Here is a 16528-nt window from a genome sequence, read left to right as displayed (position 1 = left end):
AGAGGAAAGTATTGTCACTGAAAAGGCAACACTCAGCTGTTGTATGGATATTAAAAAATTATCTCAGGTAAACAATGAGAAAAGCATTACATGATAACCATTGTACATTGATTGCATTTGAAACATTCTTTTCCGGGCAAGAGAAATCATTAGATCTTTCATACTGTGCATTTAAAAAAAGACAACAGGAGAGCTCAAGCAAGTGAGAGAAATAGAGATTCTAATCTGTGTATTGATTTGGATGTCATTGCGTAATCTGTGTACTTACAGGTCATGCAAAGCAGGTGCTGTTGCTAGAGAAGGAAGTAGATATAGAAGCAGAGAAGAGAAAGCTTATTCCTTCTCCCCTTCCATTATTTACGCTATACCTATATAAACAGTCGGCAAAAAAGAGCAATGACATCACAACCTTCTAAAGGATACATAAATAACTAAAACACCTTACATAGTCTAATGAAAACCGATGACATGATCCTATCTGTACAAGCTGAGTACCAATCTTTCTATGTGCAATTTAAAACCCTTTTTATGCCAATATTTCACCACGTACCAAAGCTGCAGCCAACATGTTCTTGGGTGATGACATTTAGTCGATCTTGCATGACAGCCCTGGAGGAATAAGGTGGGAAACACAGCCGATAAAAGCATGTGTGAGATGATGGAAGCCGATCGTGTGGCTCTGAGGACTTGTAAATGTAAAGTCTTGATGCCAAACCACGGAAACCTTCGACTGGTAGATATTTCACTGAAGTCCAAAAGAAGAGAAGAACCTTCCTCTGCTCTGCAGACATTCCCTCCACAATCTGCAATTTATTCAAGCCTTAAATTAAATAATTAAAAATAATACTATATTAGCAAATAAAGCTTTTATATTCACAGAATGAATAATTAAAAATAACACTATATTAGCAAATAATGCTTTTACATTCATAGTATGGACATGGCAACAGCGTATATCCTCGACTGCAGTTGACCACTTGGAAATTCAAGGCTACAAGAATGCAAACAGGTATATCTGGCTTATAGCCCTTCTTTCCCATTTATAAAATGACTTGTCATCAGGTGAGTAAAGGGCTAAATAATTGATGTGGGTTGCTTGAAATGTTTGTGTGCAGCTATTGCTGTAGATTCATGTCTTAAATTCCCCAAAAATAATAAATCTTATATTTTTCACTTATAATAGTATAGGAGTGAGTCATTAAGAAACATAAAAGAATTCATCTCAATAAATAAATAAATAAATAAACCTAAAAGAATGAAGTTGCAAATTTTGAAACGGGAAGAACCAAAGTGCATGTTATAGAAAACCTCATGAAGTCCTTCTGTAATTTACCATTTAAATAATGGAGTGGGATACAACTCAAAATCAGATTGAATAAAATCAAATCCGCTCCAACTATTGTGAATTGTATTACACAATTAACAAAACTCAAATTGACATTAAATAAAGAATTAAACTATAGAACGTAATAATCTGTTATATCTAACAGTTTATAGTGGTGGAAAAAATAAAAGATTTAAAAAAGAAAAAAGAGTCAAAAGAAATTGCTTTTCACAAAAGTGATTCTAATAAAAAACTATATATGAATAGGTTGTAACACAAAACAACAACAACAACAACAACAACAACAACAACAACAACAACAATAATAATAATAAGAAGAAGAAAGAAGAAGAAGAAGAAGAACCAATAAGGGTTGATCATGCAATAAAAAATTAAAAGAAATAACCCTTAAAATAGCCTTTGTGTTAAAATTATAACTTTATTGATAGCTCATATATCATACATAAGACTAAAGATGACAATTTGAATACGAATTTACATGGAAGCCCACTATGCATTAGGGCTCTAAAACAAGAAGAACCTTACTTAGACACAAGGGGAGAGAGAGAGAGAGAGAGAGAGACCTTTTTATGGTTTAAAATTAGAAGTGGGTAAATCTAGAAATCCAAAAGGGCTCTATCTAGGTATTAATAATAATAAAAAGAAAAATCTAAAAAACCAAAGCCAAATAAAAGCCAAGAAAAAAATCTGAAAAAAATGTTAATTAAAAAAATGGACTCAATTATGACTTTAATGTACAAGTCATGTGGTTATTCAAACCAAAGTGATAAATAAATATTTTATTACTTCTAATATGGTAAACAATTAATTTGAAAAATAATATAAAATAATATATATGTTTTAACATACTTGATGAGCGTGGTAAATTTTAAAAAATGAACTTTCACTAAAAGAATGCCGTTATTAAAGGTTTTATTAATGAAATTTAAATTCAACAACTATTGTCAATTAAATTAGATTCAGTTAAAAAAATGAAAAGCTGACCAAACCAAATTTATAAAAATTGACAAAATGGGTAATGTTTTAACGGTGTTGTTAACCAAATCGTGATCAACTTTAGCAACCGCAACCCCCCCCCCCCCCCAAAAAAAAAAAAAAAAAAGAGACCACCATTTTCTTCATCAACCTCTTTCTTTCTCTACCCGATCATTGCAGCTGTTGCAACCCTCATGTCTTATGGTGAGAAACAACTGTTGTAGCCACTATGATCAAAAAGAATTTGTTTCAATGACATTTCAAATTCCCAATATAAGAGTGGGAAATATCATATCAAAAGGCTGAAATTCTAATAATCTAATAATGGTTGATATTTCCTTTTGTTTAAAGCCATAATACAGAAATAAATTTTAGCCAGCACAGGAATTTCAACAATTTTCTATATGTTGCGAATAAATGTTGGACATCTAAGGTACGAGATACCAACAAGATGAATATGGCAAAAATGCAGATATTAAGAAATAATCACATCTACCAGAAAGTAAATATAGCAGACATTGGAGATAAAATGAGAGAATATCAATTAAAATGGTTTAGTCATGTCCAACGTAGAGCATCGAATGTCTCAATACAAAAATGAGATAAGGTGAAAGCAGTGAGAAATGAAAGAGGGAGACCTAAAATTATATGAAAGGATGTAGTATTAAAAGGCTTACATTTTTTAGATATTGAAGCTCAATTGGTTTCAAGAAGAGTTGAATTGCAAGAATAAAAAAATCCATATAACTGACCCCAACTAATTTGGGATTAAGGCTTAGTAGTTGTTGTTAATGTTAGTTTATCTATGTTCTTAGTTTTATTTGAATCATAATTAGTCTACTAGTCAAATAAAAGAGGGAATCTTATTTGTCTCCAAATCTTATATGGATTAAGAGTCCAAACAATTGAAGGTTAGTACAAGTTTTAAGTCTATAAACAACTACTCTTGTATGCTTGATATTCAGCTTTCAAGTAAAATCCCAACAATCACGTTTGTTGAATTTTGTGATGCAATTTTAACCACAACGAGAGAAGCTTTCTTGATAGCAACAAGTCCAAATCTTGCTAGTGTGAGCAAGTAGTTTTCTTTTGTTTGTTTGATTTATTTTTTTATTCCTTTCATGAGAACGTAAGATTGTCAAGTTATTTTAAGCCCTATTTCTTGAGTTCTAAGAATCCTAATCCTAATCTCTAAAAATTAAGTTTTCTCCAATTTATTCAACATCATATCTACTAAATTCTAAGTAATTTTCTGATACAGCCCACCAAAAGAACAGAGTCAAATGGCTTGGTCAAAAAGTCACTTGGTTCAGTCAAACAGTCATTTGATAACTAAGACATATGACTCGGCATTTCATAGCTCGGAATGGAAGTATGAGTGATCAATAGCTCGGCTCTGATAGAATACATAATGCCTCAAAATGGATATGGCTCAGACAACAACGGTGGATAAGCAATTACTCACCAAAGGTTGAGACATCGATTATCATGAGATCTGGCTAACAGCTTCAATGGGTCATTATTAGCCTACATATATAGCCAGACAACACAAGTACTAAACTCTCAATTGCACAAGAACTCTCTCAACAATTCTATACGAACTTGAATGTCGGAGTGATTACTGTAAGGCTGCCAACCTCACCCCTTTGTCTTTTACTGCCAACCTTTGCCTTTCATGTCAACCTAAGACGAGCACTAAACTTAAATTGCATATTCCCTATATAAAGTTCTCGTCTACCATGACAACCACAATAATATAAATGTCCCCAACCAGGTATTTACTAACCACCTTCTTGTTTTTTCCCACTATAGTCATGAAAAACAAAAATTTTATGTTACAAGGGGGTCAACAATTCTCACTAAGTCTGAAATTTTGAAGCCAGTTCATTGGAATTGTGAAATACTATTTGAAGAACTAAAACATGGAATATACATGAAATTCAAGGTTATAGGCTGGAATTATAATAAAGAACTAAGCCTGTTTGCATTGAAGAAAATCAGGATGGAGGCATAAGTTGGGATGTTTGTCTAGACCAAAAAGGAAGTCCATAAGGCCCAAGAAAGCCATAATGGCTTGTTGGGTGTTTCCTAAGGGGGATTGGAGATGTTTTTGTCTATTTACAAAGTTAAGTTTATCTATAAAAGCTGAAGCTTATCCACTCGACAAGACAAGGCTTAAATACCTTAAAACATAGAAAGGCTATCTTTATCTGTCTAAAACCTATCCAATTAAAAAAAAAAAAAAAAAAAATCCCACCCAAACTTGGAAAAGAAGTCCAAGAAACTTCCTCCCAACAAAAGTGGCGTTTTTGCATGTTCCAAGAGAGATGATGTCATGTATCAAACCTATAATGCCCTTCAAAACTGAGAGAGAGAGAGAGAGAGAGAGAGAGAAACAAACTAGGTTGAGAAAAGAAACAGAAAAGGGAGAAGATTTAGAGAGAATTAGAGAAGAGAAAAATATAATTTTTTGTATTGATTATTGGGATGAATCTCCTTTGATACACTTCTCTGTACAATAACTGTTCCCACCCTTTTTTAGTCACTTAACTACTTTCAGCCAATTCTCCTCTAACTACTCAGAAAACTCTAACTACCTCAGTTATACTTCAACTACTCTACTCTCTTTCTCATACAACTACAACTCCATTCTTATTCTTTCCTTTCCCATATCTATCTCTACTATATGCAACAATACCTCCCCTACAAGCACATTCTTGTCCCCAAGAATGTAAAAATTCAAGAAATATGAACTAAAAGTTGCAGATACTCTCTCATTTGCAGCTGAAAATATGAATTGAATTGCCCAAAAAGTTTGGCTGAAAGTTCCAAGTTCTTCTCATCAGTTGAAACTGTGAATTCTTAAATGACAGAGTTGATTTTCTTCATTTCTCTTCTCCCAATTTCCCATGTTTGTTCCTTCGAGACAGTGTTGTTAAAGGCGAAAAAAGGCACCAAGCCAGGCGCTAGGCGAGGCGAGGCGAGCCCCTAACGCCTCGCCTGGCTGAGGCAAGTCCACTGCAAAGAGGCGAGCGCCTGAGACTGGTCAAGCGAGGAGCGACGGGGCGACGAGGAGATGCCTTCAGCAATAACGTACACTTCCAATTTTTTTTTTTTAAAAAAGCATAAAAGTAATCGACTTCTCCACCAAAGAAGAGCAAAGAACGCTACAGAGCAAAGAAACAGAGCAAACCCAGGTATGTTCTTCTTTCCTTTTTCCCATCTTCACCTTCTTTCCTCTCTCTCCTCTACTCTTCTTCTATATTTCTTCTCCTCTCACTTGCGCCACCTACCAGCAAGTCCATCCAGTGCCTGCAATCCTTTTTTTTTTTTTTTCTTTTCTCTCCTCCTTAGTCTTTTCTTCTCTTCCTATATTGGTCCATCTTCACTCTAGCAATTCCATCTTCAGCTTTTTTTTTCTTTTTTTTGTTAAATTTGTTAAATGGCAAATAGGTAGTGTGATATACTTTTTTATTAAATGGTTATTGTTGTGGCATGATTTTTATTAAATGGGCATTGTGAATTGTGATATGTTCTTATTAAATTGGTATTAATGCTCTTGCTGTGATGTAGTGCAAGTGTACAAATTATTGAAAAAAAATTAATTGTTTAATACTTTAATTTCCTATTCACTTGAATTGGGACAACATTGATGGCTGTTGTTGCAGTTACATAAATTCTTCTATATGTTTTGAATTGGGACAGCCTTAATAGTTGTTTATACGTCTCTTTGAACTCAACTGTGACATGAATTCTTCCATATGTTGCCTAAATGCATATGCCAAAGCCATTAATCTGTCATTCATAACTCTGCCATTGAATTTTAGCGATGGGTATTATTTTATTAGATGGTTTTTAATTATATAGATGGTTTTAGTGATGGCTATTCTTCTATATGGTTTGTATATGTTGCTTTTTTTGTTAGATGGGTATTGTTTTGTTGTTAGAAGTATGAATTTTTATTGTTTTGTTGTATATAAATATAATTTTTGCAATTTAGGCTATAACGCCTCACCCCTCGCCTCTCGCCTAAGGCCATAGGGTATCCTGTCGCCTCAGTGTCACCTTTCGCCTTAATAACACTACTTCGAGATCATAATACCATTTGGTGTTTTAAGTTTCTTCCTTTCCCTTCTTGAAATTTCCCATTCTTCTTCCATGAGAGTTAAAACATATAGGAGTAACACAACTGAATTTATCATCTTGGCTCTCCAAATACTACCACTTGCTTCCAACACCCACACTTGTTGTAATACCTTTATGTTTCTCGTTTTCAAAAACATCCCCAAGAATTTCCGTAACAAAAAAATTCAATTTTGGTAATGAGTTGTGTAATTACTTTAGATTCAGCTCCTATTTCCCATTGTAGACTCTAGTTGCCCATCATCACCATTTTCATCTTCATTATTCTCCTCCTCATATGCCTCACTTACAGTAGGCATATCAACAATAAAATCTTGCTCTATCTTAGCACCATATTGATCTTTGTATTTCTTCTATTGATCCCAACTGTTGATGAATTGCTATTTTTTGAACTTCAACAAGTATGTTGTCTTGATCCTCAGGTGCCAGGTCTTCATTTTCAATTGAATTTAATTGATCTAGGACAACTTCCACTCCATCACCAATAACATCAGCATCTTCCTCTTCTCCATCACCAGCAATATCAAACTCTTCCTCTTCTTCATCAACAATACTATTGACTTGGTCCTCTTCTCCAACACTAACAATATCGACATCTTCCTCTTCTCCATCACCAATAGTATCAATCTGTTCCTCTTCTCCATTACCAACAATATCAGCTTCCTCCTCCTCTCCATCACCATGAATAATGCTACACCATCAAGAAGGTGAATCTCCTCCTTAACATCGAAATCCCTTGTCTTTCCTTTTTGGATCGGCACTCCCATTTCACTGTCATTATTCCAAGGCTTATCAGGTTCTTGGATTTGGAAATTCAATTCCCTGCCATCACCCCAAGAAATTTCCTAATTTTTGTCATTGGGTTTCTGATCCCCTTTTTCCAGCTACTTGTCAAGCATAGCCAAAGTAATCTATTATTGCCAAGGTTGTAGTTCCATGGATACCCTAACAATTTCTTGAAGAGAAGAATTGCCGAAAAGTAAAAAAAATCCCGATCGCCGAAGAACAAAAAAAACAGAATGGAGAAATTTGTTTCCAAGAAAATTGAAGAAAAAATTGGAGGAATAAAATAGTAAAAGAAAATCAGACCTAAATATTCAAAACAAGGAATTGACACCGAAATTGGAAGAAAATTACAAAGAAAGGAAGAAGAAAAATTGCGAAAAGAGGAATAGAGAAGAAATCACAAAAAAAAAAAATATTTTGCAGAGAAGGAAGAAAAATAGAGATGAAAGAAAGATTTTTTTCTTCTTTGTTTTTTAATTTAGATTTTTACGGAATTTGATAGTGGAACCTTAAAAACAGGTCTTGATTATGAAACCCTAACCAGGCAAAAATTGAAAATAGAGAAATTGAGAAGAATTTAATTGAAGGAAAAGGAATAAGGTAGCTCGCAAGAGAGAATGAACAAGGGAGAGGAAGACAAATCTCAAGAAACAGGTTTCTTGACATGCAGGAAGTGAAAAATTAAAGAAGAAAAATAGAAGAAAGAACCAGAAATTAACAAAAGAAAGAAATTTGATTCAAGAATTTCAAGAAAGAAAGAAAAAGAAGAAGAAAAAATAGGATTGGCTGAGAAGCAGGAAATAATGGGAAAGAAGGGAAGAAATTTCAGGGGAAAAAGGAAGAAGAATTAGAGGAAAGAGAGGGAAGAAATCTCAAAGAAGAAGAAAGAAGAGATGGAGAAATGAAGAAGAAAGAAGAGATGGAGAAATGAAGAAGATAGACCAGAAGAAAAAGAAGAAGAAGAAGAAGAAGAAGAAGAAGACGATGATGAAGAATAGAGGGCAAAACTTGGAATTCCGGAGACCCCCATTAATTTGCTCATAATTGCAACTGTAGTGAGAAGATTTGGAAACAATCCCACCTCAGAACCCACCTTTGATACCAATTTCTTATGTATTAAACCTATAATGCCCTTCATAACAAAGAAATAGGGGGAGAGAGAGAGAGAGAGAGAGAGAGAGAGAGACCGAGCTGAGTAAAAAAAAATAGAAAAGGAAGAAGATATAGAGAGAATTAGAGAAGAGAGAAATATAATTCTTTGTATTGATTCTTGGGATGAATCTCCCTTGTACACTTCTCTTATTTATAAAAGCAAAGACTCCTTTGACAATAACTATTTCCACCCTTTTCTGATCACTTAACTACTTTCAACTAATTCTCCTCTAACTACTCAGACAACTCTAACTACCTTACTTACACTTCAGCTACTCTACTCTCTTCCCCATACAACTACAGCTCCATTCTTATTCTTTCCTCTCCCATGTCTATCTCCGCTATATGTAACAGATGTTTGGTTGACTTGGATAAGTTTCCTAGTTTTAAGGCTCAATTCAAGGATCATTCTCCTACAAAACCTGTTCCAGATCAGAGATGAAGTTCAAGCCTAATCTTATCCATATGTGGCATTCTACACTCCCACTGGCCAAGAGAAGACGTTTTCCTAAGTCTATTATGTTTCCTACTTTACTTATATCTTTACTTTTCCTAGTTTTAGTTGGACATTGTTATTCCTTTTCCTAGTTGGCTTTATTTCTTTGTAAGTGCCTATATAAAGGCCTAAACGTTCATAATTTCAATTGTTAGATGTTGAATATTTTCTTTTAATAAAACTTCGCTTTATAATATTTTCACTTGTCAACTTTTTACCGCTATGGTGTGTATCCTTGACTCATCTCCATTAGGAGTGGCGTCTACCTTAGGTTGGTTCTTCTTTGTGGTGCTTGCTTATCAAAGATCAATCAATTCCGAACCTTATTTTTGTTCCTTTGCGGTGTTCAACCTATCAAAGAGACAATTGCAAGTTCTTTCTACTTCCTAGCTTTCTTGTGTTTTGTGTTATTGTTCTAAATTTATAAAATCCAATAAGAAGAATCATTATTGGCGTGTTTCAATTGTTATTCAAGTTCTTTCATGTTTTAAGTTTCATTTGGTTTGTCTCCATGTTCTTTAGCGTGTTCTATGTTCCATTCATATAGCTTGTTTTGTTCTTGTTCAATTCTTATTTTAAGTGCATGTTTAATTGTAGTTTCATTTATTCCTTTGAGTTTGAGGCTACCAAAATGATCTTTCATCCTTAGTGTCTTTTAGGCACACCAAAAATAAACTCATGTTTCCATTGCTTCTCTAAATTCAGTATATTGTACGTCCATATGTTTTCATTTGATCTATAGATCCCCGCATCAATTGCATTTTTCTCATAGCCTGCTTGAATAAAATTTTGAGTTTGATATTCTCAGCAAACAAGAAAGAAAAACTAACATTTTCCTTTATCAATCAAATAATCTACCCACAATTTCTTTATTGAACTAATGAAAACATAGAAATTCTTGTAAACTTATTTTTTCAAAATTGTTCTGCTACAAAGTTTCATAATCATGGATTCATATAGTTTTAGCTTCAATGTCAATGGTGCTGCGCTACAGTGAGCGATGAACCCCACGAGGAGGCACATATAAATATTTTTAACACGTTGCTTATTTCTCAATATAGAATTATCATCCCCTCCATAGATCATAAATCATATAATATAATGCAGAAATATGAGAAAATCCAAAGTATAACTTAAAAGAATGAGAACATAATACTGGAAACAGTATAATTTAAAAGAATGAGAACATAATGCTGGAAACACACCTTCCAAAACCAGGATATCTGGGGATCAGTTTCGTTGTAGCCATTGTACTCGGTATGTGCCTTCCAATCTTCTACACAGACAGCACTTTCACTTCCATATAGCATCCAATCAAGATCTTCGAGCTCTAAACTTTGGAAAAAGAATGTCCGGAGCCCTGAGTTACAAAGGATATCAGCAAAACCTCGTGCAAAACGAGATACCTGGTCAGAGGTTGATACGACAAAGCGATGTTGAATGAGAAGATTAACATATTCCTCTCTGTTCTTGCTAGTTACAGAAATGCTTTTCCCATCAAGGCAAAGTTCCACAACTCTTCTTGATCCCAACTCTTCAACTTCTCTAATAAATGTTAATCCTAAAGCATCCGAATCAATAAAATCAGCATCCATTTCAAGAATCTGCTTGCAGCTACTGTATAAGCACGGATCTGCATTGCGTATGTCCTCCAAAAAAATATGCCTTCCAGCCAATTGCAAGAAAAACACACGATCAAAGACAATGCCAACTTGCACTTTATGCATCAAAGCTAATGCAATAACTCGGCCAGAGAACGTAAAATAATCGAGGTGCATAGGGTCCACCTTAGATGCTGCAGCATAAAGTAAAAATTGTGAACTACATACACTTCATTTGCAGAGAGAGAATTCATCTATGTCATAAGTTCATTATGAAATTAAGTACAAAGGTAAAAGGAATTTAGACTTCCAATCAGAAGTGTTCTTCTTGAAAAGAGAGGAAAAGGTTCTTAAAAATGCTAGTGCTAATACAGGCAGAGTAATAAATCAGCATATAAAATATTCTCAAACAATCTATATAGTACGAAAACATTTCTGCATGTCCCTGTGACAGAAGCAGTAACAATGGGAAAGTTCAGGGACTTTAAACATGTTAGTCTGGTTTTGGTATAAGATTCTCACAAAGGCCTTGTCCATCATTGAGTATAATGACGCATCATCCAACTTCCACAAAACAGGAAGTTATTATTCAAGGCAGCCAAATTTTGGATGCAGCTCACAACAAATGAAGATGTTGATGATGCTAAGATTTTGGTGAATGCAATATGAGCACAAATTATGTTTTACCAACATTAAGCGTAAGGGAACTGCAAGAATATTGGAGGATCAAACAGCAAGAGCTTTATTCCTGTATGTTATGTTCTTGTAGTAGTACGAATATCTTTCTTTGTGCAAATTACACAGGATTTAGGCTTCATTCAGGTTACTTCTCCAAAGGGCTTGTTAAAGGTATATATCTCTTGATGTTCAGCAAGACTGGAGATCTTTAAATTTTTTTCTTTTTCCTATTTAGAGGAAGATCCTTTTTCCTATTTCTTTTTCCTATTTTATTGCTAAAAAAATAAAATAAAAAATAAATTAAAAAAAAAAAGAATTACTAGAAGTTGGATATGCACTAAAATAACCGCTACATCGTGAAAAAAATAATAACTAATTAGGTCAAACCAGAAAATACCTAATTCCCTTATTGCTAGTAATTAATCCTTGATACTACCTACTTCTTATCTTTTGACGAGGCGCTATTTTGGGCTTTTGGGACAAAAACGTGGTGGCAGCAAGTTTGGGGAAAATTGACAAGTTTTGGCAGTGTTGTACACATGGTTTTAAATTGCGGTCGTGGCCGCGTTCACGGTCAAGGTCACGAGTAATGGAAACGGGCCAGTAGCGTTCGTAGCGTAATGATAAACGCTTATGCTACGCAAATGTTTTTGAAAAATTTGCAAAATTCATGAAATGAATAAATATCCAAAGATATAATTAAAACTAAGATATACAATTAAATAATAAGCACAAATATATTAAATAAATAAAGACATTAAATTCATCATTTTTATACATCATTAGCATTGATCAATTTAAAGCCAAAATAACTAAGAAGATAGTAAACAACTAACCTTATTACCACCAAAATAAGTGTCTAGGAGATTCTTAATTATCTTGACTTTGATCCTAGGACCGGAATTGAAAGCTTTGATCATTAGCTTAGATTGTCAACTTACTTACTATGTGATTAGGTTATTAACTTACTATGTGATTAGGTTGTAAACTTACTATTTAATTTAGAAAATCTTTCAAGAGTTGATTTCGTAATTATTTATTTTTCTTAAATTTTATCTTACCAAAGCCTAAATTTATACTTAGCAAATTATTAAAGCCTAAACTTTCTTTGACATTATTTTCTAATTATTTATGTATTTACCTAAAAATATTCAAAATAGCTAAAAATTAGAGGGAAAAAAAACAATAATTTACCCTTCAATCTCCTTTACTCCAAAATTACCTTGTCTATTTTATAATCCATACTCTTGAGCTCAAAAATTTGTAGAGAAATGAATGATTTCACTTGAGTTGGATGTAGAGAAAATTGAGAGAAAGTTGAGAGAAAATGGCTTAGTTGCCTAGAGAGAAAATAAAAAGGTGCTAAAATGAAAGAGCCAAGAACGTTTTTTGCCCCAAAAAAGTTCCCTCTGCTGCATTTCATATGAAAGAAGTAATAAAAAATAAAAATAAAAAATAAATAAATAATAAAAAAAAACACTAAGAATTCATAGTTGGAAAAGTAAAGGCCATTACCTTTACATAACGGCCATAAACCGCCTTTACGGAAATGGTAAGCCAAAAAACCTTTAAATAATTGCCGTTATATTACATAATGTAACGGCCGTTATGTTACACAATAGCCGTTATTTAAAACCATAGTTGTACATGCCCTGGGCATATAGCACTCTGCCACACGCCCAAGGCATGTGGTTCTCTGAACAGGAGCGGGTGATGAGTTTTGTAGGTCAGATTTTGTTCCAAAAAGTCCTATTTCAGCTTGGACAATCTATTTTATCATGGACCAGCTGTGGCACACACTTAGTAGAGACTTATTTTGTTTATCTAGGATATATTTATGTTTCCCTATTCAACTAGGATTAATTTATTCCTATTTTATTTAGGAGAAGGTTTAGTACTTTGGTTTATTTTAACTTCCCATTAAGTAGAGATCTTTTCCTATTGTGTTTAGGGGTTTAAAAACTCTATAAATACCCCAGATTTTTTTACGTATTTTAGTTAAATTTTTATCAATAAAATTCCAACAGAGATTTTACTCAAATTCTCTCACTCGTGTGACTGTGCGAGTTTCAAAGTAGCTATGCCGCATCATCTTTACACAAAAATTTACAAACAAAGCATTATATATAAATGATTCCCATAATAAATCACAGAGCAGTATCAACAAAGTGTTGAAGTTCTAATAGAAACATATGAAGTTCTCCCACATATCAACCCATACATTATTTAATAAAACATACCGTTCAAACAAAATTATCATCTAAGATAATATATGCAGTGACAAAATAACTCAACCATCAACAAGAATAAAGCACTGCTTGAGAATTTATGCATCAAAAAGCTAGAGGAAGCTTACTAGGATTAGGGAAAAATCTTCTACGATCATTTGGACATGCAACAAAAAGGGCATTTTGTTGATTGAATAAAGCTTGGACAACCAAGAAAAACCACTCCCGCAAGACACCAGGACCAGTAGCTTCTTCATTTTTAAATTCCATAAATAGACCACCATGCAGTGCCTCAGGGTCTGCTCGTGCTATATACTCAAATGATTCTGCCAACAAGTGTGATCTATCAATGAGCATCTCATGCAGCTCCTCGTAATCTTCTTTAACCTCAGGGAACATCATCATGGCCAAATGCCTCCTGGACTCAAAATCAGTGACATCCTTGTGCTGAAGAAGCCACTGATGATCATCATTTCGTTTTGCATATTTAACAATTAGAACACAAAGGGATGCCTTCCTAAGCCTCAAAACTGCCCAAAATTGTTCTTCAGCGTTTTTATAAAGTTCGGCAATGTTATTCAATTCCTTCAAAATAGCAAGATACTGAGACCATGCTGTGTGAGTAGACTCACCTTCTCCATTTGGTTTCAACGGCAAGCATCCCTCCATTTTGGTAAGGCAGTTATCCATTTTTATCAGTAAATCACTAAATATAACATGAAGTTGCTCAATTTCCTCCACATATAATGGATGACTAAAGCCCCTCTTGTTCAAAGGCATAGAAATGGGCCCTTGAAAACCCACTTGCTCAGTAATTGTAGTCTGCAAAGGAAGCAAGAAGGCTGAAAAGTCCCGAACATCACTTGGCGCTGGCCCCCCACTGGTAGCAGACTCCATACTTGAAACCAAATCCCTAGACAACCTATTAGCTAACTCATTCACAAATGGGAAAATGTCCTGTATCACAATCAATCCCTTTACATCCTCTCCACCACCATACTTTGACAAACCACGTGATACTCCCATAGTCTCCAACAATGATCCAAGGGTACTCCGGCAAGAGAGATACAAAGGATCATCATGAGCAACTTTCCTAAGCAACTTACAAAACTCTAATACTATAGGTGCACACTGTGTATGCAAAGGCTTTGGCAATGAAATCCTACATGAATTCAAAAAATGTGTAATTGAGCTCTCAGCGCATTCCTTGTTACCTTTAATGGTAGAAACATAAAGCATTACCAAAGCAGCAGGAGCAGAGGATGATATAAAAATCTGAAGATGCCCGATTGCCGTCTCATTATCATCTTTGGGCGTTAGAGTAAAGAACTCATCCATCAAACTTTTGATATGTTTTGAGGCGTAAGCATGGCAAGGCAATCCTGCTTTACAAAGCCGAGAAATAAACGATACCATGTCATCAATTAGCTGAAAAGTCTGCGGGTGCTTGGTACTTCGCATCCGCCCCACCAAATTAAGCCCTGCGTCGTTCTGAATTGAACACTCTGCCAGTGACTGCTCCCACTGGAGTTGCTTTCCCCGATAAATTAGCCTCTGCTCGATAACCGGAATTCCCGTGATTGCCTGAATCCGCTCGTGAAGCGATTTCACCGTGTCGTCGGAATTGGCATGTATAACAATGTGGTTGCCATCGGAAATCATTCTTATAAAAAACTGGAGCCTGGAAGCCGAACGACTGGGCCCCAGAGGAGAGGAGCAGGAGTAATGAGCGGATTTCGCTTCGGAGACGCGAGTATCGAAGAGGCTTGAAGAAGAGGGCGACGATGATTGATTATTACCCGCGGAGGAGGAATCCACCGCGAGGGACTCGTCTTTTCGCATTCTGACAGAGACTAGTTCCGAGAAATCCAAGTCATCATCGTCTTCGAAACTCGGTGCATAGTCGTCCAATTTGCGCTTGGACGAGACGCGGTGATCGTGCCCATTGATAGCGGCAGCGGTGGTGGAGGAGCGTTGGGAAGGGCAATCAACTGTGGGGGATTGGAGTAGAGACATTTGACGGTGGGAGCCCCCGCCGCTATGGTGGGGGAGAGAGCATGGGATCGAAGGCAAACCAGTAAAACCCTAACTTGGTTCCTTGTTATTTAAGTAGAAGACAGAAGAGGATATTGATCGGAAAATTTCTCCCTTTCTTTCTTTCAGTTTCTTCCTTTCAAAGCCGCCTTCACCAAAGACTGCCATCGTACGCTATTTATTTTTTTATATTTACCCAAATCCATATGTACTGGGTTTTGTTAGGTGTGGTAGTGTGATTAACGGCTAGGATCTAAAATATTCGTACCATGATGGTACACAGGGAATAAATAAGCAGCGTCGGATGGTTTTTTTACTTTAAATAATTAGGTTGCCCAAGTCAAGTCAAGTTACTCATGTTAACACCTTTTATATTATTACTAATTTTTTTAATATACCTTGCACATTATTTATATTTATTAACAATTTTTTAAATTAATTTTTATATTTAAATAATATTATTATAATATATTAATTTTTAATAACTACTTAAATTTAATCTTTCAATATCATACCTAATTATTATTTATTTAAAATAAAATTATTATTATTATTATTATTATTATATTTTATCTCTAATTAAAATATTAAAAAATTATAAAAAAATAGAATTAATAAAATATATTACTTTAATTAATTAAAATAATATAAATGAAATATATGAAATAAAATTAATAAGATATATTACTTTTAGGTTAGTTAATTAAAAAATAAAATACAGAAAATATAAAATTTATATTTTATATTTTACAATAAATACAATTTAAATTCGATTATTTTACCTACAATATAATTGTTGCCATACATAACTGTTATAAATAGCTTGTATGTTAGACAGTATAGAGAGAAAGAATTCCTATATTGTTAAAATATAAGGTAATGGTAAGAGTGAAATATGTATAGAATTATATATATAAATTTAATATATATTATTCTATTATGGCACTTGACACGTATACGTGTGAAATAAAATAATTATCATATTGTAATTTTCGTAAATAAATTACGAACAGATGTGTTTATTAACAAGTAGATGTGTCTGTTAATAGACAGACATATCAATTCTATACAAACAGTCACAACTGTTTGT

The 16528-nt window shown here is 34.2% G+C and overlaps 1 protein-coding gene across 1 annotated transcript; it reads right to left on the bottom strand.

Moving 5' to 3' along the window:
• Positions 1-203: 203 nt before the first annotated feature.
• Positions 204-15624, bottom strand: LOC110636577 (E3 ubiquitin-protein ligase UPL5). The gene is made up of 3 exons (XM_021786347.2): positions 13533-15624; positions 10103-10692; positions 204-803 (listed from the first exon to the last, which is right to left on the bottom strand). The coding sequence occupies exons 1-3, from the start codon at positions 15418-15420 to the stop codon at positions 540-542; spliced, it is 2742 nt and encodes a 913-aa protein (XP_021642039.2). The 5' UTR covers positions 15421-15624; the 3' UTR covers positions 204-539.
• Positions 15625-16528: the final 904 nt, after the last annotated feature.

Source organism: Hevea brasiliensis, chromosome 3, assembly GCF_030052815.1.
Source record: "Hevea brasiliensis isolate MT/VB/25A 57/8 chromosome 3, ASM3005281v1, whole genome shotgun sequence".
NCBI lineage: Eukaryota > Viridiplantae > Streptophyta > Magnoliopsida > Malpighiales > Euphorbiaceae > Hevea > Hevea brasiliensis.
This window is presented reverse-complemented; position numbering and strand designations above follow the sequence as displayed.

Coding starts and splice junctions, on each gene's coding strand:
- LOC110636577 (XM_021786347.2), bottom strand. CDS start 15,420: ATGTCTCTACTCCAATCCCCCACAGTTGATTGCCCTTCCCAACGCTCC. Junction 10,693..13,532: donor AAGATTTTTCCCTAATCCTA/GTAAGCTTCCTC, acceptor TTTATGCTGCAG/CATCTAAGGTGGACCCTATG. Junction 804..10,102: donor AGATATCCTGGTTTTGGAAG/GTGTGTTTCCAG, acceptor AATAAATTGCAG/ATTGTGGAGGGAATGTCTGC.